The following is a 27,367-nucleotide window of genomic DNA, read 5'->3' as shown; positions in this document are numbered from 1 at the left end:
TACAGCGAAGGTACCACAAACACCCAGATCCGAGACAATGTAGAAATGTGAATTTTTACATTGACCCGACCGGGGATCGAACCCGGGACCTCAGAGCTAGCGACACCTTGAAAGCGGTGCGTACGCCACTCAACCACGGAGGTCGTCAAACAATGTATATAGCTACACAACGGTTTCCGGAGAAGCTAGTAATATAGAAATAATTGAAAACAAATAACAATCTTTATATAAGCACCAATAAAATTATGTAGGACACCAAGAAAATACATATTCCAAAAATATTACTATTGATATAATACAATATAATAATATAATATATCCTGGGACAACTCACACACGGTTATCTGATCCCAAGCTAAGCAGAGCTTGTGTTATGGTAACCAGACAACTGATAAACTTACTTATATATTTCTAAATACATACATATTATAGATAAATTACACCCAGACACCAGAACAAATGATCATGCTCATCACACAACTTTTGTCCTGGGCGGGAATCGAACCCACGACCTCTGGTACAGCAGTCAGGGTCACTAACCACTAGACCAACAGGCCCGTCAATGTAACATGATGTAACATTTATTCTAAAAATAATATAAATATACCACTACCTGTATATTCCTTTGCAAGATCGCTACAATGTGCAAGAAGGACAACGATATACATAATATATTGTTGTCTCCCTTCCACATAAGAGCTCTTTAATTCAATCTTGTCTTTAATTATTAGCTAATTTACAAGTATTGGAATGTATAATATTACAATATAATGTTCTAGGGTCAAATGTATAGCGATTAGGGTCAAAATGACCCTAAAAATATTAAAACTTTACAGAGAAATTGGCTCGGATTATAGAACATTTTTTGAACAATATGTCGAAACGACTTCAAATGGAAACTGCTAAGACGAAACCGATTGACTAAAAACTATCGAATCAAACTAGGCTCAAGCTAGGCTAATTTATAGGATCAAAAGACAGGTATTTTACGTTAAATGAAAAAAGGATTAACAAAATCAGTTCATCCATTCCAAAGTTCTGAGGTAACAAGCACATAAAATTGACGAATTAAGAACCTAGTTCTTTTTGAAGTCGGTTAAAAACATTTTTGTGTAAAGTAATTTACTCAGTACAGTCTCCCAATTTTTTATATAGCCTCTGGATACCTATTACCACGTCTTAAAGCAATATTATGTTTGTGGAAGCAGGACAGCGATATAAACGGCGTATAGCGCCATCTCTCTCCAACACTGGCTATAACACCTTAGGAGATGGAGGGTAGTCCCTTTTAAAATGAAAAACTTAAAATAAATGAACATTTAAGAAGTACTTTTATAATAACTTTCGTGAGACTGATTAATTATTAAATTATGTAACGGTTTAGCTCATGATTATGGACTCCGGTTGGGCCCGAAACTAGTCGGGCTACCCCGATAAATACGCGTGAGTAAACCGTTGCATCATTTCATAATTTAAGTAGTATATTTTGATACTAATAAAATAAAATACAAGAAAAATGTACAAATTATTATTTTTAGTCTAACTACTAAATAATAGATTAGACCGAAAGCACAACCCTCTTTTTGACGCAGTCGGGTAAAATTTTTCTGAAAAAATATTTCTTTTACATTAATTGTCTTTCGAAGATGTAGCCTCAAAAATAAATAGACCAAACATAAGGTTTTTTTAAGTCTAATACAAAGTATTAAATAACATAATTTACATCAAATATATTAATGTATCTTATTTAAAATAAAATAATCGGACTTCTACCTAAATACATATATTCTGAATATCTTACATTTTATAGTATGGATATTCAGAGTCGACCGAATAAATATTTAAAGTTTAATCAACTGGATATCTAATAATTAAGTACTGTCACGAAATATTACATTAAGGTCATAGTGTGTCAAAAAAAGAACTGTTTATTGTTATTTAAAACGACGTTATGGATAAAGTAGTATCAATTTTTGGCTTTTACACGACTAAATGACTGAAGTTTTCATTTCTTTTTCAACGTAATCATTATGTATATCAAAAATATCTTTAGATTGTTTCAGTACGATGTGTTATTTTTGACAGCGGCCATTAGTCAATCTACCTATATTATTAATATTAAAATTAACTGTACGGTAAAACAGGGTGAATATGTAATAAATTTTGTATAGGGATTACTGCTTTCAATCTAGCCGCATGACATTATTTTTAATGAAAACAGAAAGTCTAAGAATCTTTGAATTGATCCTGAAAATCTTTTTTTATAGGTATTACAAACTCCGTCAGTATTTACCCCGACAGTCCTATTCACCCTTTTTTACCTACACACTTTGATTGTTTCATTTAACGAGGTTTAGGTACCTACATCAAAATGACATAATGATAAACTATTTTATACACGAATTTCATACAGGTTTTTCGCTAAATAATATACTACGATTGAGGCCTCTTGTAAATTAGACACACATTAACAAACTCAAGTGTAATCCGGTCAAACTATACAAACTTATAAGTTAACCATACCGATATTTAATATACTTATAAAGATGCTTTTATCTCACGCCTCTGTTTCCAAGTCCGCCTCTATTTCCTCCGGCGTTCGCAAGTCTATGGCGAACCTCTTCTTCATACTCGGTGGGCGTTCGTCGTGATCTGAAAAGAGATAGATATATTTTTGAAAGACTGTATTTTTGAAAACTTAAATAGTTTTAAAATTTTTGGTTTAAAATGTAGACTTGAATGTTCATAATATATAGTTTGATAGTAACTATCGTGAGAATGATTCATTGTTAAATAATGCAACGGTTTACGGTTTACTCACGCGTATTTGTCGGGATTGCCTGACTAGTTTCAGACCCAACCGGAGTCCTTATTCATGAGCTGAAGCGGAAATACGCGTGAGTAAACCGTTGCATTATGTAATAAGTTCATTTACTTATTCACGTTTTAAATAAACATTTTGAAATTACAGTTTAGTCACTGTCAATTTCTCAAAATTGAAACACATTTAAGGTTTAAAAATCCGGTAATTGATTTTTAAACATCACATATAAATAACATATAATTTAATTCTACACGAACAATAACAAATAAAAAGAATCAGAATTAGATAAGAAGTAAAAGGAAGAAATATGATATAAAACAACCTATTCATAAAAGTCATCAGGGCCCCGATTCTGCTATTTTACAATGGCCGATGAATGAATGGCAATTGGATTAAATTTGAAATTATTCCTATTCTCTTAAGCATTTTGCCAATACAATAATTGGAACTTAATTGTATTGACCTTGAGTGTACCGTCCCGTACTGAATTTCCAATTATTGCGTAGAAAAATGCTTAAGAGAAAACGAAAATTGTCATTTTAAGCCAATTTTCATTCATTCATCGGCCATTGTAAATAGCAGAATTGGGGTCCAGATAGATTCAACCTGTACAGCATTTGCACACAATTACAAAGATAAGGTAACAACCAACAAAAAGATATAAACATCTAAAATAAAGAAGACTAAAATAAAAGAAACATCCCGATAAAAATAAGTTCGAAAATACTTTTAAGAGATAGATTTATAAATTAATAGAAAATTATGGACGAAGTCACATAAGTAAGTGAAAGATACGTTGTGGACTATGAGCTCTTAACCCAAAAATAATGTAACAATATTTAGAAAAGAAAATGCACAAATGTATGAGAATGACATTCGTTTCCGACAAGTGAGTGATTTTGACTTGTTATTTCCATATATTTCTTTTTTTCTTCTTTAAAAAAAAACTATTCCCACGGTAAGGATTTTAATCCTTGTGTCGCGGGGGTTTTGCGAACATAATATTCACATGCACAAAGACACCCAGACTTGGAACAAGCATTCGTGGATGTAACACAACTTTCACACAACGCCATCTAGTCTCAAACTAAGCAGAGCTTGTATTATGAGTACAAGACAACTGATAAACATACATATTTCTAAATACATACATACTACAGATAAATTATACACACACACACGGCACTGATGATCGTGCTCATAACACAAATGTTTGTCCTACGCGGGGATCGAACCCGTGCTACGCCGCGCGTTGCGTTCAGTGGGTTTGGCTTAATGACTTCAACCACTCGGCTATCCATGAATTCATGACAACTATAATGATAGTTTTAAGATGGTGAAAATAAAAAAAATATATGTTGAGAATTTCTATCGTTATCTTTGACCTAAGAACTCATAGTACTCGAGTGAGAAATGTAAGACAAGTAAGATAAGCGATCTATTAAGTATCGTTACTTAGAGTCATCTTAATTATTAGATGTTTGCGTCTCTTTGCGATGGCGTAAGAGTAGCCACGGTGTCGTCCAGCTGTCACCTGTGAAACAACCGTGACAGTTAACTAGATATGGTTATTATTAACTAATGTCTAACTTGATAGCTAACTAATAAATATAACATAGATTAAATTATTAGGGTGGACTCCTTGATGGTTTTGCTAGCAATGTTTTCCATCGCTGAAACTTTGCTCACATAAATCTGTCAGGCGTTTTCTTTTTGTGGCAGGTTATCTATACTAATATATAAAGCTGAAGAGTTTGTTTGTTTGTTTGAACGCGCTAATCTCAGGAACTACTGGTCCAAATTGAAAAAATATTTTTGGTGAATAGACCATTCATCGAGGAAGGCTTTAGGCTATAAACTAATTTAGACTAATAGGAGCGAAGATACAATAGAAAATGTGAAAAAAACAGGGCAAGAATAAATCATAGCTTATATCTTCTACCCACGGGGACGAAGTCGCGGGCAACAGCTAGTTATTAATAAAGTACAATTTTGTTAAAGATCTGTTCTACAATTTTCTGACATTTAGTTAGTGATCAGGGCCTCCATTCTGCTATTTACAATGGCCGATGAATGACTGGAAATTTGATGAAATTGGCTTTATTCATGTTATTCTTAGCATTTTTCCAACACAATATTTGGAAATTCAGTAAGGGGCGAAACAGTTGCTATCAAAACATTGAATTTGCAATTATTGTGTTGACAAAATACTTAAGAGAGTAGAAATAGTTTCAAATTTCATTCCATCGTCATTCATTCATCGGTCTTTGTAAAATAGCATAATTAGGGCCCTGTATTTGTATTATTACCTTAGCCTTTCAATATTTACAATGCTGCAATCAATGCTGTAATTCTATGATATACAATAAAGAATATTCTTATCTAATTTAATATAAAATGTAGGTACATAAATCGAACGAGTGGTTTCGACTACTTCTATAAAGAATATTGTTATAAATAAAACATAGATTTTAGGAGTAATAACCATTTATTTATTAAATAACAATTAAATAATTAATTAAATATAAAATAATATGTTTAGGAACGATTTATACGTAGCGACTATTTTAGCATTAAAATAAATAATAGAAAAATATAAGACGAGTAACAAAACTATCTATCTAATGATAACTTTATTTTTCTTAAGCCGTTTTAGTAGAAATCTACTAAACTTTAGGTTAACTAGCGGCGAAACTCACATTTCCATTCACATTAGGTAAATATAATAATGACAACTCACTGGCACACTTTTGGCAATAGAATCATTCTCTCATGTACCCCACTTTTAACTTGCAGCTGTTCTGAAAGTTAAAGTCAATTCTTCAATCGGAATCTTCTGACATATCATCATAAACAGCTATTTTTTTTAAATCCTCATCCTGTCTCGCTTCTGCTTTTCTCACACTTTCAATCCAGTCTTCTTTAGTAACATTGCGAATAGCTTCATATACAAAATCCTCTATATCAACTTCTCGGTAGCACCCAGCAGTTTTCTGATCAACCTCCTTTCTTATCTTCTCCCATATTGGTGTTATGGCATTGTATTGGCTGTGGTATAGAGGTATTCTTAAAATTTCATGGCCGTATGAGTTAGCCAGGTTATCTATAACATAATCCCTCTTTTGTTTGTGCTCCTTAACTATTTGAAGTAATTCCTCTTTCAATGCTTTTTCAGGGTATGCTATTCCATTTTCTTGAAGCCATTTTTCAATTTCTTCTCTAGTTGATGATGACTTTGGTCCAGAGTTTATCCTTTTTGAATGGTAGAAAGCATTGTCCATTATTATAATTGTCGGTTCTTCTAAACCCTGAAGTAATTTAAGAAACCATTCTTTAAAAGCTTTGGCTGTTAATAGAGTAGTATTGTTTTTGCCGCAAGTTTTTTTCGTTCGGAAAATCCATTCGGCGTTTTCTATGAAACCCGATTTAGCTGAGCCTGCGTGACAGACTATGTATTTTCGTCCTCTTTTCAGATGCGTTTCTGATGTTCTGACCTTGTATAAATAGCGAGAAATCCATATTTCATCTAAGTAGATTCTCGGTCTTGTATCCATGGCTTTTTTCAATTCATCCATTCGTCTTAAGAATTCAAGTCTTGCGCTCACAACACTTTTCTTCTCAACCAATTTCTTTCTACCATCTGAAGTTCTTTTGTATTCAAATCCAAGTTCTGTTAATATGGATCTCATTGAAGAAACACTGCATTTGAAATCTTCCAATTCTTCTTTTGCAATATTTATAATTTTGATTAGAGATGGAAATTTCCCGTTCTGGTAGTTTGAAGTAACAATATCTCTTATAGCACTCTTATCTATATCATCAATGTTATTGACTGGTTTCCCTCGCATTCTATGTAAATCATACTCTTGAGTGTTGTATTTAAAATGAATTTGTTTCACTTTAGATAAGCTGACACCACAACACATCGCTGTTAATTCTGCGGGTTTGCTAAAATCAATGTCGTTCCTTTTGTTTTCATCACGTAGTTCAAGAAACACTTTGACTATATTGTTTACAATTAATTCTGATTGCTCGTTTAGATCGTCTGTGACGTTTGCAACGTTATTTTTAAAGTACGCGTCCATTTTGTTTGGCGGTTGAACGCGAAATGAGTATGGTTGCGTCATTATCAGTGTGTTGTTTGTGAGTCACCGCGCGGTCGATTCGACGCGGCGACGGTGTTGTGTTGTCAGAACTTGTATGAACTTGTCGTGTTTAACGTTTGTTTACTATCGCGCTTGTTTTTCGTTTGGGTAGCGGCAGAGGTGATGGGTTGTGTTTGTTTTTGCTAATTACAATTTTAGGTGACTATTATTAAAGAATTCTGACTACTATTTTAGAAGATAATTTTTCGTTTTGATTGTTAAGAATTAATGGCGAATTAATGGAAGAAGACCTTTGCCCAACCGTGGGAACAATCAATTTTTTATCACACTATAAAAATTTTCAATTTACATTTATTTTCAAATGCTATATTCTATCTCAAATTGAAGGGATTTTATAAATAAAATAAAATGTTTTATCTAAATATTTTATTTTACTTATAAATAGTTAAGTACATTGAGCGATAAAGAGAATAGGAACTCTGATAAGTCATAATTGAATTTAATCTGTACAGTCCCGCGCGTGGGCGAAGGTCTTGCTCCAGTTTCGGCGATGTCGGTATTGTCCACTTTCGTCCTGGCTATGCCCATGTGTGGGATCCATTTCCACAAGCCATGCCTTTTGGGGTCTGGTCCAGCAGCGAGGACGAAAAGAAAAGAGAAGAAAAAAAGATTCGGTGCGTAAACTTAGAAAAGAAAGCGGTGAAAATAGAGAAAAAGCAAACTAATAGTTAACTAAAGAAAAGCAAAAAACAAGAATGACTCCCACATTAAGCATTTTTTTTCCTAGTTTCACAAAACACAAGATGTCACAAACGGTTTAGGAACATAACGTCAAAAAACGCAAATTGTCAAATGCATACATAGTCAAAGGCTCACTTTCAAAAATCCTACTGTGTTTTCTGAATTGCTTGACAATGCAATTTAATATCTAAAAGTCGTTATATATAGCAGCGTTGACAGATTTTTTTTTGAAAAGTCGGGACTTTGGTACTTTTTGAGTGAAAATAGCGGGATTCTTCCGGCAGAAGCGGGACACAGTAAAGTTGATGTCCGATTTTCCGCGCGAACAACATAAGCTAAAAAGTGTGAGCTTTTTTTTAGATTCGTATTTGGAGTGAACCACGCTACAATAGTCTGTGTCAATCCTACGAAAGGCATATGGTCAAGTTCTCTCCGGAAAGCGGGACCGAGGGACGTTAAAATTTGATTTAAAAATCGGGACGTCCCGCAAAAAGTCGGACGTCTGTCGTAATAAGAAATTTTGACGTTCTACTTTACGTCTTAATAATATTTAAAATCATTATCGATATTTTTAAATCACATCGGAACAAATATTCAACATTTTAATAGATTGCTTTGCCTAAACAATCCAAATGTCAATTTTAATTATTAACTTTTGCAATACCTTAGAAGAAATGAATCAGACTGTACCCTGTAGGTATTTAGACAATCACAAAAATCTAAGCACGTTTAACAAAACGCATTATCCCTTATTAGAGCAGGACGGTGCCTTACCTGTTGATGCTTGCATCTCTTTCACTCGTCTCGAATAATCTTGGAAGGCTGCTGCCAAGGAGTATGTTAGCCGCCGAGCTGCATTTCTGAAATTTTATGAATAAAATTATAATATATTGCACAAAGTTTCCCACAACGCCAATACGCCATCTAGTCTCAAACTAAGCCAAGCTTGTATTATGAGTTCTGGACTACTGATAAACATCACAAATACTTCTAAACACATACTTAATATATATACACAAATAACATCCAGACATAGAACCAATGATCGTGCTCATCACACAAATATTTGTCCTGGGTGGGAATCGAACCCACGACCTCCTGTATAGGTCACTAACCGCTAGACCAACTATTATAAGTATTAGAATATTATATAACCTATTGTAGGAGATATCAGACAGAGACTGGTAGCCTTAGCAATAGTCCTAAATGGGTCCAGTTCCTTTGGTTTAGAACCCTAAAAATTCTAGACAGGAAATTAGAAAACGAATCCCGCAATTGTGATTTTCATATTTGTATCCGGGGTTTTCACAAACATTCATATCACATACACAAAGACACTCAGACTCAGGACAAGCATTCGTGGATCTCACAAATGCTTGTCCTACGCGGGGAACGAACTCGCGACACGATGCACTCAGGGACTTTAACCACTCGGCTATCCGTGCTCTGTTAATCCTATGTTTATCAGAACTCGGCCATTTTAGTTTCGCAACATTTATCAGTAGATTGGCTGACCTAGATTAACTAACTGTGAAATATTGAACATTTAAATCTACTGTTAAGAAATACTTAATTAAAGAATTTGATTTGGTTTAATTAACTGTATTTTAATTCAATGTGTGTCTATGAGGCTTTGCTAACGTGTATTAAAGGAATTTTAAAATATTTTTTACTATTTAAAAAAGATTTTTGATAGCAATGATTGTCGTCGTTTTGGTATTTTTTTGCTTTTTTGGCATATTTTCATATAGGGATTGATGGAGCATTGATCACCACAATAGCTCACTGCGGACGATTTCAGATTTCAATATTTGGAATTCAGATTCTCTCACGATGTTTGCCGGTGTCTTATAGAATAATCACTAACATAAAAATGCCTAACACTAATTAATATACTAAGCAACTTGAATATACACAAAGAGATTATTTTTTAAGAAAATAATCTTCAATTTTTTTTAATCTATACCTCTGGGTCCCACTGCTTGGCAAAGGCCGTTACCAAATATTTACCCAAGAACATCATTGAACTTACCTCGACTCGCAAACGAAGGCATGGCATTCGAAGGGATTCAATCCCTTGACCGGCTCATTGTCCTTCACTATGATCATGGAGAACACCCTCGTGTAGACCAGGTCCTGTACTCCGTAAGATATTGACTCTATGTTGAAGAAGACAGACATGTGCTCAAACTCATCCCGTTTTGTCCCGTGTAGCACAGTCTCGACGTGGACACCGTCAACTGTGATTGTTAGTTTCACAATGGGTAAAATTTGACCTGGAACAGAAATTAGATTTTAAAAAGTCTAAAAACCCAAGGTTTTAGATAAATGTTGCATTCAAATTTTAGGTCCAGCAGTTTTTATGGTTGTAAATCGCATTGTCATCAGGTTTGAAGCTACCCTGAAAATCAGAATGCCTATCGGGAAGTGTCTCAAAATTGAGTTGCAAAAATCCAACCGGAACAACAAACAAGAAAAGTGAGTGTATGAAACGTGGCAAAATAAAATTCAAGTAGCTGTTGCCATCGTCTCCGATTGTTGCTAATCGAAAATGATCAAATTTGAATAAAAATCAGGATCCTAGATGGTATACAGGTTCTAAACTATCTGTGTAGTACATTCGTTATTTACAAAGGTAATTTTTCTTGCTCATATGACATTCAGTTCTTTTTCGCCTTTAATTTAAGTTCTATATTTTAGTCAATTTATGTTTTTCTAAAAAAAAATTGTTACGCTTTAATTTAGCGTGCTATTCAACTTATTGTGTCATTTAATTTATTTTTTTAAATGACAAAAACATACATGTCTAGATAATATTTTTTCGAAATCTACCCAAAATATTTTTACACTTTTATTGATATTCCCGCTTTCATTATAGTGACGTTTACAAATGTTGCCATGTCATCCACTTCATAAGCTACAATACTTCGTAAATTCCTGTAAATAATGTTGTTATTTACCTGGAGGCAACGCTTTCGCTGCGGCTACCATCAAATCAACTGGTTTCCTCGTGTGTTTGATACCCCATAGTCCTCGCGCATCGCTCTGTCCTAAGTATTTGACCTGAAAATAATGATTAACAATCATAAATCCTCGCTTATAACAAGCGTTTGTGTGATCCACGAATGCTTGTTCTTAGTCTGGGTGAATGAAACGAAATGTTTGTGAAACCCCTGCGACACAAGGATCAAATTACATTTATTATAACCCAAAAATGTATCGGTTTTGTAAAAATAAGCCTTGACATGAGTATTTCGTGTTTCTAGGAATGGACTTCAAATTAAACAAAAAGCATTCGAATTCAGTTGGGTCAGTCAATAAGATTGACATGGTACAAAAATTTCATCACACGGCCGATTTGTTTTTTTAAACCTATTTACCATTGTAAAGTTTTTGAAAACCTTAGTAAGAGAGCTGTCTCGCGCACTTATATAGGACGCAAATGACATACATCCTGTATATTATAGGTGTGTAGTGAAAATACGCGTAGTTTAATTAGTAAAGTCTTGCATAACATGCTCGAAACAAGACGCGAATTTCACTTTCATTGTTAAATTACTCTAATTAAAATACAATGCACGGCGTATAGTTTTCTTTTGTGGCGGTGAGATTGTAACTACTGGTTTATTTGAGGTTATGTTTGGTTAAATTTCGAGATGATTGTAACGTGTCTAATAGAAATAGGCTTTTCAAAATACAGTCGAAAGACAACACACACAAACGCCTGTCTTACGCAGGGATCGAACCCGCGACACGTCGTGCATTGTTTCGAAGTGGTGACCTCAACCACTCGGTTATATCGGCCGTTGTATTTGTGCCTTTGTCTATCTGCTCTTAAACAGATGAACAGATTTTGATATTGTGTTAATGTTTTTAAGGAGTGTTCTTAGGTAAGTACGGCGGCCGAAATCATGGCGGCGTATTTCCATTTACACAACCTCAGTTCCTAAATAAATTTAAGGGCAAATTTTAGTAGAAAACTAAAAAATTATGACTTTGTAAAGCCTGTCGCTTTACAATTTATATAAGAAATATATTTCAAGCTATATAACTCATAGTTACAGAGACAGTAGTTTTCACACGTATGTTTTGCTAGTAAAAAAATCATATTTGGATTTATGTAACTGGCAACAATGAAGCAAGTATGAATCGATCCTGTCAGCGATGATTTTTTAAAATTGTTGAATAGAATTTCGCGATATGAAATTATTTTCTATGGCTGTACCTACAGTGTGTAAAGTACCAAATAAATCACTTGTACTATAAAGTACCGAGACTTACAATGCGTTATAAATCGCGTCGCAATTAGAGCGCAGACGGGGGAAGTGACGTCATCGCGTAGCGTATATTATGCATAATGATTATAGGCAAGGAGCTCGAGTATGGAAAGAATTAGTTATGTTTTTCATGCTGCGTTACGTAGTTTGTCAAGTAAAAATGTGATTGAATAAAATTCAACAACTGATGTGTTAATAGGATTTATAATAGATAGTTAAGTTTGTCAGACAAAATATGTTGTGAAGTAGAAATATAACACAACTGTCATACAGCGCCATCTAGTCTCAAATTAAGAAAAGCTTGTATTATGAGTACTAGATAACTGGTACGCCTTTTTATTAGTGTTATATTTTTGTATATTTCTAAATAATGATGTACATACATATTTATTTTAGATGATTTTTGGTATATTTAAAGTATCTATTGCTTGATTTTGGCAATATATAAAAATTTTGGTGTATTTACGATGTAATTATTTGTGTCCTTATCTTAAAATAGTTCCTCTTAAGCATTTGATTTGACGTATCAATTCAAACTGATACTCATCAAACGAATTTATGTTATTTAGCAATTCATTAACAGTTTACTAAAGAAAAACCAGAAATTCCAAGACATTAAAACACGCAGCATCAAAATTAATATAAAAAAATACCCTGGCTCCTGAACTACAAACAGTAATTTAGTTTAGCATAAAATAGCGTTCCGGTCTACGCGTTAGGATACGCCATTCCTGCATCAGTGGATCAACACATTAACGTGGGTATACATAGTATTTAATTTAAAATGGTTATTTTCCATAGTACTTAATATTATAAACGCGAAAGTTTGGATGTATGGATGTTTGTTCCTCTTGCACGCAAAAACCACTGAACGGATTTTGACGAAACTTTGTACACACATACTTTATAATCAGGATTAGCACATGGGATTTTTAGTTTTATGTTCTCGTTAGATAATTTAAATTTGTAGCGAGTGGACCTGCACAGCTAAACCCCCATATTTATGGAGAACTAGCTGTTGCCCGCGACTTCGTCCCCGTGGGTAGAAGATATAAGTTATGATTTATACCTGCCCTATTTTTTTCACATTTTCCATTGTATCTTCGCTCCTATTAGTCGCAGCGTGATGGTTTATAGCCTAAAACCTTCCTCGATGAATGGTCTATTCAACACAAAACAATTTGGACTAGTAGTTCCTGAGATTAGCGCGTTCAAACAAACAGAAAAACTCTTCAGCTTTATATATAAGTATAGATTATACTGAAATTTTGATTTGTCAGAATAGTTCACATAAACAGGCTACGGCTACGTTTCCATACACTTTTAATTGCCCTAAAAGTACCAAAATACTTAATGATGAATGAACATAAGTTGTTAAAATGTAAGATTTATGACAGTAGGTACTTTGTAATCTTGAAAATCTAGTTAAGTGCATGTTTTCTAAAGTTTTAGACGTTTTATAAACAAAACTAGCTGACCCATCAAACGTTGTTTTGCCAATTTTTTTTCTTCTAATTGTTTGTATATTTAATGCCACATTATAAAAAAAAACCAAAACATTCGCCCAAAAAATAAAAAAGTTTTTTTTTTGTGTGAGCAACCCTTATCACCTTAGGAGTATGAAAAATAGATGTTGTTATATTCTCAGACCTACCCAATATGTATACAAAATTCCACAAAAATCGCTCGAACCGTTTCGGAGGAGTACGGTAACTAACTTCGTGACACGGGAATTTTATATATTAGAAGAAGATAGACTGATTGTACATTTTCAACTACGTTAAACTACGTTTCGTCTTAGGCATGCGAATCATCCAAGAACATTTTTTTTCTATTAATCCTTTGAAACTTTATCAACCCCGTTTTACAGAGGAATGTTATTTGACTACCTTTCGTATCTGTCAGCCGCTCACTGTGATGCAGTCAGCATTAGGCTGGTTTTACAGTCACGCGTTTCGGCAGCGCCGTCGGAGCGCGCGCGCTCGGATATGTTTGGGGTATTAGTAGCGTTTCAAATTCGCGCGCTTGAGCAGCGCCGTTCGTTGAACGCGTCCTATTCGCGCGGCGCGGTCGAAGCGCGCGCCGCTCGTGCGCTTCTACGGCCATTGTGCGTTTTAGTCTCACGCCGTTGAGACGTGCCGTTAGGTACTGTTGTGTACAAAATGAATCACATCGGTCGGGTCGAGTAATTGACGAAGTGCGAATTAGAAGATGTTTATGGGACCCGGCCGATGATTTTTATAAGAATATAGAATTTATAAGAATAAGGCGAAAATATTTATAAAATTTATAACTATTTTCTCGTAAATCAGAGAAAGATGTTACGTGTTCGCCTCTCAGTAACCTTGTAGCGTTATAAGGATCAACACCTACTGTTCTTCGACGTTTTTGTTGCCTTTTTTTCCATAAAAAGTAAATAGCCAGTACTCTAACCGCATTGCCGTTCATTTTGTATCTGTTTGTACACGACTGTCTCACAGCAGCGAAACGCGCCGTACTAATGTCGTTTTATGGTGCACCGCTGTTCAAACGCGCGCTGTCCAACAGCGCGCTGTCCAACGGCGCGTCTAGCGGCGTGACTGTAAAACCAGCCTTAGGGTCACAGTAATTAACCCATAATTCTCAAGTGGGATGAGTCAATTAATTCATATTAAGACCGAGACTGTATTTTTAATGAAAACCTAGTCTAAAATTGGTTTCTACCAAGTTGTTAGGACATAATAAATACAATAATATTTCTAAACTACTTCAGAAACATACTAATCGACTTAAGATTAAAACAAGGACTTGAAGTTGATGAAATGTATATGCGACCAAGTGACAGCAATTTTGTGTTAAATAAAAAAATGGTTTATTCAGTAATTTAAACATAAAAAATACAGACGAATTGAGAACCTTTTCTTTTTTGAAATCGTTTGAAAATATAACTGGTCAAGTATGAGTTAATTGCGTTCATCTATACTAATAAATAAAGCTGAAGAGTTTGTTTGTTTGAACGCGCTAACGGTCCAAATTGAAAAATTCTTTTTGATTTGAATAGATATAGGTAATAGGCTATATACCATGGCGACTGCTGCGACTAATAGGAGCGAAGATACAATGGAAAATGTGAAAAAAACAGGGCAGGTATAAATCATAACTTATATCTTCTACCCACGGGGACGAAGTCGCGGGCAACAGCTAGTAAATAATAAAAGCTTTGGTTGACGTTGACGTGTCTGCCCATCTGTTTATCAGTCTGTCCATAGATTATACACTAATAGTCTGTCTGTTGCACCATAGTTTACAAAAGTATTAAACGATTAGCTTAGAGGATCAGCATTTCCATTCAACGTGGCAATGCTGCCAGCCTTTTGGGCACTCCCAGCCGGCAGCGATGCCGATGAATTTTTGATGCCTTATTTTAATTATTGTTTTTGTTTTTTAGTGTATTGCTTATTTTAAGTGTATGTAGATTTCATAGAATTTATAGCATGTGCGTTGTTCTTAGACATGATTGATGAAAATCGGCCGTTTTAAAATGGGGAGCGAAGGATATTATTACTATGGAACATTATAAATTTAAAATTTTATCATGTCTCAACTATTGGTACGGTAGTTTTTCGCATCTCGTTACAAGTATTAATATTCAGAACTTACATGAAATGATATAGGCAGGTCTTCAACAGTGACAGGACCTTCGTTTTCAGCCATATTGAATTATTTTCATTCCTTTTTTCAGTCTTCAATATGACATAATATTATCCTGGAAAGAGAGAAAACATATCGTTAGTTTACGTAAAAGAAAAAAATCTATTATACGGGTTGTCGAGGTAAGATGGTCAGTAGCGCTTTAAAGTGACTGTTGACTGCACGGATAGCCGAGTGGCCAAACCCACTGTACGCAACGTGTCGCGGTGTTTATCCCCGCGTAGGATAAGCTTTTGTGTGATCCACGAATGCTTGTCCTGAGTCTGGGTGTTTTTGTGCATGTGAATTGTATGTTAGTGAAACCCCCTGCGACAGAAGGATTAAATTACCTAATACGGCAGTTTCTTATAAATAATAGGAAAATTCATAAAAAATCACTTTAGCATCAATCTAACCCTATTATTAGCTACATTAATTTTCTTTTAAAGTCAAACGACATTAATAAAACACCTCCTTTCTTAATTTGTTCTACATGACGTGCTCATACAAACATTTCACCTGTTGTTGTTTCAAGGTTGCTCTTATCACCCGCTTATCAGTAACCGTGATGTCTGTAATACACTTAGTTTTATTTCCAACACCTTTTAACTAAATTAAGAAAATTGTTTTGGTTATGAATGGTGGTCATTGGTCTGAGAAGCCATAAGTAGGTTCGAATCTCGGTACGTACTTATGTCTTTTTAATAACCGGCGTAAAATAAGGGGTGTTATAAGTTGTAAAAAGCGGAATTTAGGCCCAAGTTGTATATCTATTTTTTCTAATATATAAAGCTGATGAGTTAGTTTGTTTGAACGCGCTAATCTCAGGAACTACTTTTTCAAATTGAAAAAATATTTTTGTGTTGAATAGACCATTCATCTAGACAGGTTTTAGGCTAAATACCATCACGCTGCGACTTATACGAGCGAAGATACAATGGAAAATGTGGAAAAAAACAGGGAAAATTATTCATCTTCGAGGGCTTTCGTTCAAAAATTCCTAACTTATATCTTCTAACCACGCGGACGATGTATACGATGGGTTAAGACCGTTTGTATTGTGTAAACACTTCTACCATCTATCAAGATGTGTCATAGTGTGTAAATTAGGACAGTCCTTATCAAATGCTATCAATATCTCTAAAGCTATGGGTGTAGACGACTATCTTAAACATTCCAGAGATCAGATAAATCATTGTGTAAAATTAAACACGACTGCACGGATAGCCGAGTACCATTCGACACGTCGACACGGTTGGGACTCCTAGGAAAAGCGTTTGTGTGATCTACGAATGCTTGTCCTGAGTCTAGGTGTCTGTGTGTCTGTGTGCATGTGACTTGAATGTTTGTGAAAACTCCCGACATGTAAGGATAATATTCCTTGAGCGGGAGTTATTTTTTGTTTCTTCAGTCTAAGTTCTTACGACGTGTTTGGAGAACCAATAGTATCGCCTCTTTAAAGTCGTGGTGGCCTTACTATTCTATATTATTTTAAGGATTTGTAGGCATTAAACCTGCACAATGCAATGTAAAATGTTAAACAAAGTCCCAATATGACTTTTTCAAATTTGTATTTTTTAAATTTTCTAAGACACCTAAAAAGTGAAGGAAAGCATCGTGAGAAAACTTGGATTCCAAATATTGGAATCTGAAATAGCCAATTCGCAGTGAGCTAGCGTGGTGAGCGTTGCACAAACCGCGGTTTGAGCATTGATGAGCAGGCCTCTGCCTGAGCCTAGCAGAGAAACATTTGTAAATTGATATTTATTATGTGTGCATGTGGTGTAGTGGTCCTGGTGTGAAGGTAGAATTATGTGTGCATTTTCGGTAGGTCTGAGAAATAGACAACATCGATATTTTATACCCCCATTTCTTATCCCTTGCTTTCATTTATAAAACAACGAATACCTACTGGGATAGCTAGTTATACACAATCATCCGATTGACACCTGTTTTCGTTGTAACGGTCGAAGCAACTGTTCCCCCTAAAACTGACCTTATCGAAACAGGTGCATACGCACAAAAAAGGTCCGATAACTATCTATCAACGTGCGTATTTTGTCTCCACTGTTGTATTACCGGGTTTTAGCTATAATATTTCTCATTATGTTATGTACTAGCTGTTGCCCGCGACTTCGACCGAGTGGTTAGAAGATATAGGACCTGTGAGTTACCTGCCCTGTTTTTTCCACATGTTCCATTGTATCTTCGCTCCTATTGGTCGCAGCGTGATGGTATATAGCCTAAAACCTTCCTCAATGAATGATATGAACTATTCAACACAAAATTAATTTTTCAATTTAGACTAGTAGTTCCTGAGAATAGCGCGTTCAAACAAACAAACAAACTCTTCAGCTTTATATATTAGTATAGATTATACTAGCTGTTAGTACCCGCGACTTAGTCCGCGAGGAATTTAACAACAAGTACTTTATTTTTCTAAAATAAAATAAGCATAAGTCACTCTATATGACGTTAGCAACTCACAAATACAGGTCTCGCCAAAATCGGTGAAGCTATTTCAGAGATTAGCGACATAAACAGACTCACACAAATCTTAAAAATGATTTTTTTGCTGTATATACCGGAATAGAAATGTATAAATTATATTATTTTTATTTATTTAATCGCCCGCGATTAAGGACTCTGGTTGCATCATTTCGTATAGATTTATACATAAATAATGCAATTATATGTACTTACTAAGATAGAATGGCGTAGTAGCATAGAAGAACATGCATATGGATATTACTGATTCATGTTTTAAATCGTCTCAGCAAACAAACAGACATAAAACTTCGACTTTAATCGATGTACTTTACAACGTATAATCTAAGTAATAATATTTCCTCGTATCTATACTTCTATACTATACTAATATATAAAGCTGAAGAGTTTGTTTGTTTGAGTTTCTTTTTGTGTTGAATAGACCATTAATCGAGGGAGGCTTTAGGCTATAAACCATCACGCTGCGACTAATAGGAGCTAAGATACAATGGAAAATGTGAAAAAAATAGGGCAGGTATAAATCATAACTTATATCTTCTACCCACGGGGACGAAGTCGCGGGCAACAGCTAGTGTCATATATGCACTTTCAGTATGATGTCAGATACAAATGATCATTTCGTTTGGTTACTTCCACATCTGCATGCTAAAGCTACCTAGAATACCTCGGCAAAGACTTGGCCGCCATTTTGTGTTAATTGACAGTTCTTTTCTATTGATAGCCGTTTTTTGGGTTGTCAAACAGAACTCTGTTATTGTGGCACCGCTCTATCTTATGAACCGTGGTTGATAGACAGTAGCAATTTTTATAAATGATGTTGAGAAAAGTTTGTCAAGGTCATAAATTTGTTGGGTGTCAAATAAATTTATGGGTAACAACTCTCCAATTTATTTACATATCTCTGAAAATTGTTTTCCTTTGTCCTGTTTGTACGGAACCGTCAGTTGCAAGTCTGACTCTTTAACCGGTTATTTTAAATCAGGATGACATTATCATCATCATGATTATCATCAGCCCATATTCGCCCACTGTACATAGGCCTCCTCAATTGCACGCCATCGAGATCTATCCTCTGCTCGCGTCCAGCTCCTGCCGTCTTGCGCAGATCATCACTCCACCGTGCCTGAGGACGTCCTACACTACGTTTGCCGACGAATTTCCCATAATACGATTAAGTTCCTTTCTATGTAAAATGGAATTGAAAACCTCCTCCTTTTAAAATCGGTTAAAACCATGTGTTCAATAGACCCCACTTGAATAAATACATTGTTTCTATTGTCATCTGTATGAAGTCATTTTATTTTAACCTTGACGAGTCCGCGCTGCGTTTCCAACAATTATCACTAAATAAATTACATTTTTAACATGACAATACGTTTTTGGTGATATTAGTTATGGCGGTAAATTAATCATTTGAAAAAGCATAGTGATTATTTTTATACATGAAGGAATTTCTTGCTGTTTCTTCTCCATAAGAAAAACGTTTTTTAACCAGAAAGTAGAGTCAATACTGTAACGTTTTGAAAGTGCCTGAAAACGGCCTATGAGAAATTACAATTTTTCATTTTATTTTTCTTTGATCTGTTTCGGAAGGTAAGTTAAATGGATGGAAGCCGGCTGTTATTCAAACACCTTATCTAGGGGTATCATGCTATCCAGATAAAACACTGTTACTTAGCAGCATCTGGTAACACTGGAAGCCGACCCCAACATAGCTGGGAAAAGGCTAGGATGATGTAAGCTAAGTACCAGCGTTTTACAAAGAGCCACTGCCAATCCGACCTCCTCAACCCAGTTACCTGGGCAACACGATACCCCTTGGTTAGACTGGCTGTTAGACTTTTCAAGCTTCTGCCTACCTGTAACGACTGTCAAAGATGTATGAATAACAGCCGGGACTCACAATTTAACGTGCCTTCCAAAACTCTGCAACGAAGATAAAAACGGAAATGAAAGCGTAAACAATTACATTTTGAACCAGATTGAATGTGCTTGCCCATTTGTGACGAATTCAAACGCGAGTCAAGGTCAGTGTGTGTAATATGTAGGGTCTAAATTTGCTAGAAAGTTGATGGGAAATGGAGAGTTTTTAATCTATAAATTTTATGAAGAGGTAGTTTGTGACGTTGTATACGCTTATCTCAGAAACTGCTGAACTGATTTTGAAAATTTAGTATTTTCATAAAAAAATATAGGCTATGCTTTTATTTCAACGCGTAAAAAGAAATTCATGATGACTTTACACTTATCAGTACATTTTTTACCGACAAGTGACATACTGCAAGGTAGGACTGAGAATTGATACCTTCATGTTGTAAATTGAGGATTGGCGGTTCCAGATTCAATCAATTCAGTGACAAAAAATCATAAACATGTCGCGTTGTTTGTCCGCAATAGACTCCTAAACGACTAAACTAATTTTAACCAACTTTGCAAACCTTGTGCAGTTTGATCCAAATAAAAAAAAACGATAGCTTCATATAATTTTTTATCTTTATTGTTATTATCGGCTGTTATACAATAAGAGTTAAAGGGAAAAAAATATTACATTAATCCCATAACTGGGCAAACTGATAGCCGCGTTTTCCATTTTAATTCCAATTTTAATATTCGGTTTCTACGTTATTTAGATGATCTTTAGTTAGTATTCTTTCCTATTCTGTGTCATAAGTGATCTTTAAATAAGCAAGCCATATTTGGTAGAGTCAGCCCAAAGTAAATGAATTGAATTTGATTATTTTGAAAATCTAATTGTGTTAATCTAGCAAAGCGTCTTGTTGGCACTTCTCCTGACGTCTGGGTCACGAGAAGTGAAGGCAAAGGCTGGCTTTTACCTAGTTCAGAGGATTAGCATTGCCATTCAACGTGGCAATGCTGCCAGCCTTTTGGGCACACTCCCAGCCGGTAGCGATGCCGATGAATTTTTTGATGCATTATTTTAATTATTGTTTTTGTTTTTTAGTATTTATTTTAAGTTGATTGTGTTAACCTACAGAGTAGGTATCTTTTGAATAGAAAATCCTCAAATGATCCTACCGCTTTGGGTCAAGCGAAAGATAGTGTCAGACTTTTAATGATCTCCTCATCTATGCCCCTTCTATGTTCCTTTCAGACCGTAACTTAAATGGGCTCTACAGAGCTTGCTGGCATGATTGACCACCCTGGGATCGAAACCTATGCCTATGTGCATACGAATCCGGTAATTAATCTGTTACGCGAGTATGTTACAAAATATTTTCTAGTCGACGACAAAACACATTTGACATTTTCATAAAAATATAACTTTTTTAAAATGTTACAGGATTGCATATTTTAAACTTTTAACAAAATGTCAAATTCATATAGCAACGAGTAATAAAATATGAAATAATATTGCGGTTATGTTGAGAAATTTCATGAATATGAATATCCTACTACTATTATAAAGGCGAAAGTTTGTAAGTATGGATGTATGGATGTTTGTTAGTCTTTCACGTAAAAACTACTGAATGGATTTGAATGAAACTTTACCACAATATAGCTTATACATACATCAGAATAACACACAGGCTACAATTTTTGAGGTTTCTAATGTGAGGTCGTAAAAAAACATTTTTTGCGCTTACATTGAAAACGCTGACTGAATCCTACAAGATAGATAGAAGGCAGGTATAAATTATAACTTATATCTTCTAACCACGCGGACGAAGTCGCGGGCAACAGCTAGTATATGTATATATACATCGCTGTTTAAAGGTCAAATTCGTTTGTATAATGAGTAATATTGGATTGATTTTCTTTCTCTTCATTACTGCTTGGTATGTCCCAGGGGAAACAATTGGCTGTTTTTCAACTTGCAACGAAATTAAACAGGAACAGCAAAAAGGAGAAGTAAAAAAATTTAGGGGGTAATAATACACTTTTGTTAATAAAAAAATATAGAAAAAGCACAAAACCCACGTTTCTAAATGTCACTCCATACAAATGTGATCAAATTCGGTCCAGCCGTTTTTATAGTTGTAAATTGCATTATCATCGGGTTTAAAGCTACCCTGAAGATTTCAGCTTGCTAGCTTATCGGGAAGTGCCTCAAAATTGAGTTGACGATAAACAAACAAGAGAACTGAATGTACAAAAACCTGGGCAAAATAAGTTTTTTATCCGATTTGGCATACATACTTTAATATTTGAAACATTGCTGACTCTTTGAGCGGTGTTTTTGGAGGAAAATACATAATAACATGGCTTTTTATGAGTAAAATAATTTTCAAATCGGATTGAGTTATTTTCATCTGTTTCCATCAGTTTTATATTGCGTTTTCGGTTTTCCTAACCATTAATAACTTAGTTTATTTTACTACTTTTGAATTCTGACTTTTTCCTGTTTGTGATAAATTAATTATAATTATCAGATAGCTAATATTATCAATATCGCCGGCACTTTTGTATTCAATAATAATTCAGTGGCGAAGTTTGAGTCATCATAAGTGAGTTGAAGATAAGATAAAATCATTTTGAATAAATTAAAATGATCTGGTGGGAAGAAAGCGAATGAAATCGTAAGGCTGTACTTGATAAACCCGCATAATACTTCTAATATATAAAATTCTCGTGTCACGGTGTACGAAATTGAAATCCTCCGAAACAGCTCGACCGATTCTTATGAAATTTTGTGAAGATATTCCGAAGGCCTGAGAATCGGAGAACATCTATTTTTCATACCCCATTTTTTATTTCCTGAAACTTATTTGAATGGCAAAACGTTTGCTATGACAGCTAGTAATTATATTAATACGAGGCGCCATACTTTTTTTAATATAAAAACAACCTCTTCCGCGAAAATATATTTTTAGGTTCCGATTGATATATATCGTCCAAAATACTGAAAAATGAATCCAATTAAAGATTTGAAATGAAGATACAAGTAACAATACATTGATGCAATTACTATCAATTATTGAGATCATTATTAATTAGTGAATTGATTTTATCAGTTTTTTTACATCAATTCAAGTTTGCCGTAAGGGAAATTTTGTGGTCTTGCTAAATTATATTTATAACTAGCTGTTGCCCGCGACTTCGTCCCCGTGGGTAGAAGATATAAGTTATGATTTATGCCTGCCCAGTTTTTTTTTACATTTTTCATTGTATCTTCGCTCCTATTACTCGCAGCGTGATGGTTTATAGCCTAAAGCCTTCCTCGATGAATGGTCTATTCAACACAAAAATAGTTTTTTAATTTGGACCAGTAGTTCCTGAGATTAGCGCGTTCAAACAAACAAACTCTTCAGCTTTATATGTTAGTATAGATAGAAGTATAGACTTTTCTTTTTATAGACAAATCTCCTCACGATGTTTTCCTTCATCGTTAGTCAAAATCATCTTAAATCAATTTTAAGATGATTTTGCATATATAGATGACAATGTATGAGATTTCGCTGTAATATTATATATTTTTTTAAAGTTACTTATGGAGTTTCTTGCCGGTTCTTTTCCAAAGGAATGACTTTTTGGAACCTCGCAATTATAGTAAATGCCTTAACTATAACATTTTAAAACTGCCAGGAAAACGGCCTGTTTGAAATAAAACCTTTTTGATTTAGAGTTTGAAAAAAAAATTGATACTTTGTCTGCGTTGGTATCAAACCTGGATCTCAGCCATAAACACCAATATAAATAACCACAAGACCGATACGATTTTTTCTTTAATGATTATTATAAGTATAAAAAATCTAATGTCGTACCATCATACCGAGCACTATAAAACATTGAACGAAGACCGTTTTGAAAATATCTCCAGTAGATTGTGTTATCGCCTCAGATAAATGATTAGATTACAGACTTGTTGCAATATTTCAGCTAAGTCTAATTATTTACACTATTTTCAGGCGTGTGGAGGTCTTTCAGCATTATTAAATGATGTAACGATTTACTCACACGTATTTATCGGGGTAGCGAGACTAGTTTCGGACCCAACTGGAGTGCTTAATCATGAGCAGACGCGGCGGGATCGTGAGTCGAACTGACGTCAGCGTTATTATAAAATAAGTCTTTCAGCATGTTTTAAAGTCATTTTTCAGAGATGGAGTTTCTTGTCGGTTCTTCTCCATAGGAATGTCGATTTATCTATTCACATTTTTGAATGATAGATTACGCTCTGGTATCATACAAAGAGACGAAGAGTAATAATATAAATAAAGTAGGTAAGGTAAGGTTTGTGACGTTGGAAGTAATCTCATAAACTGCTGAGCTGATTCTGAGTTATTTAACCAATAGATATCCACGTTATTTGTTACGGTCTAAGACTCTAACATACTGTGATAGCCTGGTAGTAAGACTGCAGGACAACCAATTCAAAGGTCGGATTCGATTTAAGGCAACCACGTATCATAAAATCAACAAAAACAAAAGGGATTGGACAGCTCTTCATGTTTAGGGGGATGAAAAATATAAACTGTCCGATGCTCAGATCTACCCAATATGCACACACATTCATGTGAATCGGTCAAGCCGTTTCGGAGGATTTCAATTTTGTACACCGTGACACGAGAATTTTATATATTTGATATCAGCTTAAGGAACATTCTCCAACGAATGGTTACGCGTTAACAAGTTTATTATGAGTAACATTTCATCTGTTTGTCACGTTTTGATTAAGACAAGGAAGTGTTCAAAACTAGTGCTTCAATCTGTAGAGACCTTTCACTGGCAGATGTTACGAGATATACAAGTGTCGAATTCGCATTTGATACCAAAATCAATTAAGTAATAGTCATCATCCTAGCATTTTCCCAACTATGGTGGGGTCGGCTTGCAGTCTAATCTGATTCAGTCAAGTACCAGCATTTTACAAGGAGCGACTGCCTCCTATATGACCTCCTCAACCCAGTTACCTGGGCAACACGATACCCCTTGGTTAGACTGGTTGTCAGACTTTCAAGCTTCTGACTAACTGTAACGACTGTCAAAGATGTATGAATAACAGCCGGGAGCCAGAATTTAACGTGCCTGGCTTCTAGGCAAAATAAAGAAAATAATAATTTAAATAACACACAACAACTTAATGATGTATGACTAGTAAAAAACTATTTATTTTAAAATACGCCAACTTGACTCGAAAACTCACAATAACCTTAACTGAATTACGTAATTAAAACACTAATAACTATTTCCATTGTTAAGCGTCCGCCATTAAGGCTTGTAAATAGATGGGTCGATGACGTCACAATATGGTTGTTTTTAAGTATTGTTAAATGAATGGCAATTTCAGAGATATTGGGATTCATTGCTTTTAGGATGAAGATAATAATCATGACTTTTATTTATGATTTAATTATAAGTATGATGACATGGTAATTGTTTAAAGTTTCAGTTTTGTAAGATTTTAATTTAATTATTTATTGTATGCAAGTATATATTTGTACAAAAATACAGGTGTAAGTAAGAAAATTGAGCTAAATATCGGGAATTTCCTAGTAAAACTTGTACTTAAAGAAAAATATACATAATAATTATATATATTATGTTTTTATTATGACTATTGTGAGACTGATTAATTATTTAATTGATGTAACGTTCACGATCCCGCCGCGTCAGCTCATGATTAAGGACTCCGGTTGGGTCCAATGCGTCCGAAACTAGTCGGACAATCCCGATAAATACGCGTGAGTAAACCGTTACATCATTTAATAATTATATTATGTTGGCATTAAAAAAGCATAAAAAACATAGATACAAACTATTGTAGATAAAATACTCAACAAATTTAGATAAAATATCGATAATGGGTAGTCCCCATCGTAGATAAACAAGTTAACTTCGCAAATTTTATCACTATAGTACATAATATAGAATTTTATGACAACATTAGTTCAATAAAAAAATAGATATATTAATAATTATTGTTCTGTAGCTTTGCAAGGTTTGTAATAGCAGTGCGTTTTATTAGTTTCGAAGATGATGAGGCACAAACAAACAAATTAGCCTTAACATAATATTTTTCCTATTGGTCTAGTGGTTAGCGGCCCTGACAACTATACCGGAGGTCGTGGGTTCGATTTTCACCCAGAACAAATGTTTGTGTGATGAGCACGATCATGTGTCTGTAGATAGATGTCCGTTTATCAGTTGTCTAGTACACATAATACAAGCTTTGATTAGTTTGGGGATAGATGGCGTTGTATGAAAGATATGGAATATTATTATATTGAAGTGTATCTGAAATAACATATTACACCTACTGGAAAACCCGTTTTAACTTCCTTCTGAAGAAAATAACATATTATTCTACTGGCTTACTTTATTTACCTGTATTTTTCGGGTTACTTATACAGACTATCGCTCACAAAAAACTCGCTTTCTATTGGTTAAAGAGTTTTTCAAAATCGTTTCAGCAGTTCTGGAGATTACCCGATAACGACACAAACATAAACGCTTCCTCTTTAGTAGAACATAATACACGAGTCATTATTATGTCACATAGACATAGTTAAACCATTTTAGTAGCTCTAAGTTATCTTTTATCGTATTTTTCCATGACGCCTTTGATGTTATTGTTAACTACGTAATTATGTGGAAAAATAAATAAAATGTGTTTTTCATATTTTATTTGAAATTTATACTATCCCTATCTAACCACTTGGTTTACTTATTTTTGGTCAAAGTAACCAATATTTGGCATATAAATCCTCTAGCTATCTGACAGTGAAAGTAATATCAAAAGCGGTCAAGCATTTTTGGTGATTATCTCATTTAAAACAATCTCTTCCGTTTGTTGTTTTGGCAGGAAATTGATAACTTAACGTAATTAACGCAGATTAATAATTTATTAAAAGATAGTGTAAAAGTTAAAACACATTATTTTGTTTCCGAAAATGGCGGCAAATTTTCGTCCGACAAAAATTATCAATAACGATTGCACTTATCTTAACTTTTATCATAGTTAATATCTTTTAAGTACTTACACGCAAAAAATATCCAAAAACACACAGTTTTTCAATACAAAACTTATCAAAAATCACAATTTATAACTATATTCACAACAAAATAAATATTACGTCACAAAAAAGTTAAATAAAAATAAAAATGGCCGCTGCGGTCGGCGTCCAACTCGCGAATGAATAACTAATTCAGTTTTCAAAATCGGAACGAGGGTCACCAATATACGTTGACCTTTCAACTTGTATGCGTTTCACTTTTTTCCTTCCATGTTTAAGGTTGACTAAGGGACGAGGGAGCTCAACCTATTTTGGTCGCAATGTTTA

General features: G+C 34.5%; 1 protein-coding gene across 3 annotated transcripts; it reads right to left on the bottom strand.

Moving 5' to 3' along the window:
- Positions 1-1,970: 1,970 nt before the first annotated feature.
- LOC113504111 (low density lipoprotein receptor adapter protein 1-A) lies at positions 1,971-27,106 on the bottom strand. Of its 3 annotated transcripts, none has more exons than XM_026886229.1 (6): positions 27,068-27,106; positions 15,588-15,693; positions 10,632-10,734; positions 9,704-9,947; positions 8,446-8,531; positions 1,971-2,652 (listed from the first exon to the last, which is right to left on the bottom strand). In XM_026886229.1, exons 2-6 carry the CDS (start codon positions 15,639-15,641, stop codon positions 2,558-2,560), a joined length of 582 nt encoding a protein of 193 aa, XP_026742030.1. In that variant the 5' UTR covers positions 15,642-15,693; positions 27,068-27,106; the 3' UTR covers positions 1,971-2,557. The 3 variants fall into 3 exon arrangements, with proteins under 3 accessions (XP_026742030.1, XP_026742031.1, XP_026742029.1); XM_026886230.1 differs by lacking the exon at positions 1,971-2,652 and adding an exon at positions 4,280-4,358; XM_026886228.1 differs by lacking the exon at positions 1,971-2,652 and adding an exon at positions 7,344-7,556.
- Positions 27,107-27,367: the final 261 nt, after the last annotated feature.

Source organism: Trichoplusia ni, chromosome 21, assembly GCF_003590095.1.
Source record: "Trichoplusia ni isolate ovarian cell line Hi5 chromosome 21, tn1, whole genome shotgun sequence".
NCBI lineage: Eukaryota > Metazoa > Arthropoda > Insecta > Lepidoptera > Noctuidae > Trichoplusia > Trichoplusia ni.
This window is presented reverse-complemented; position numbering and strand designations above follow the sequence as displayed.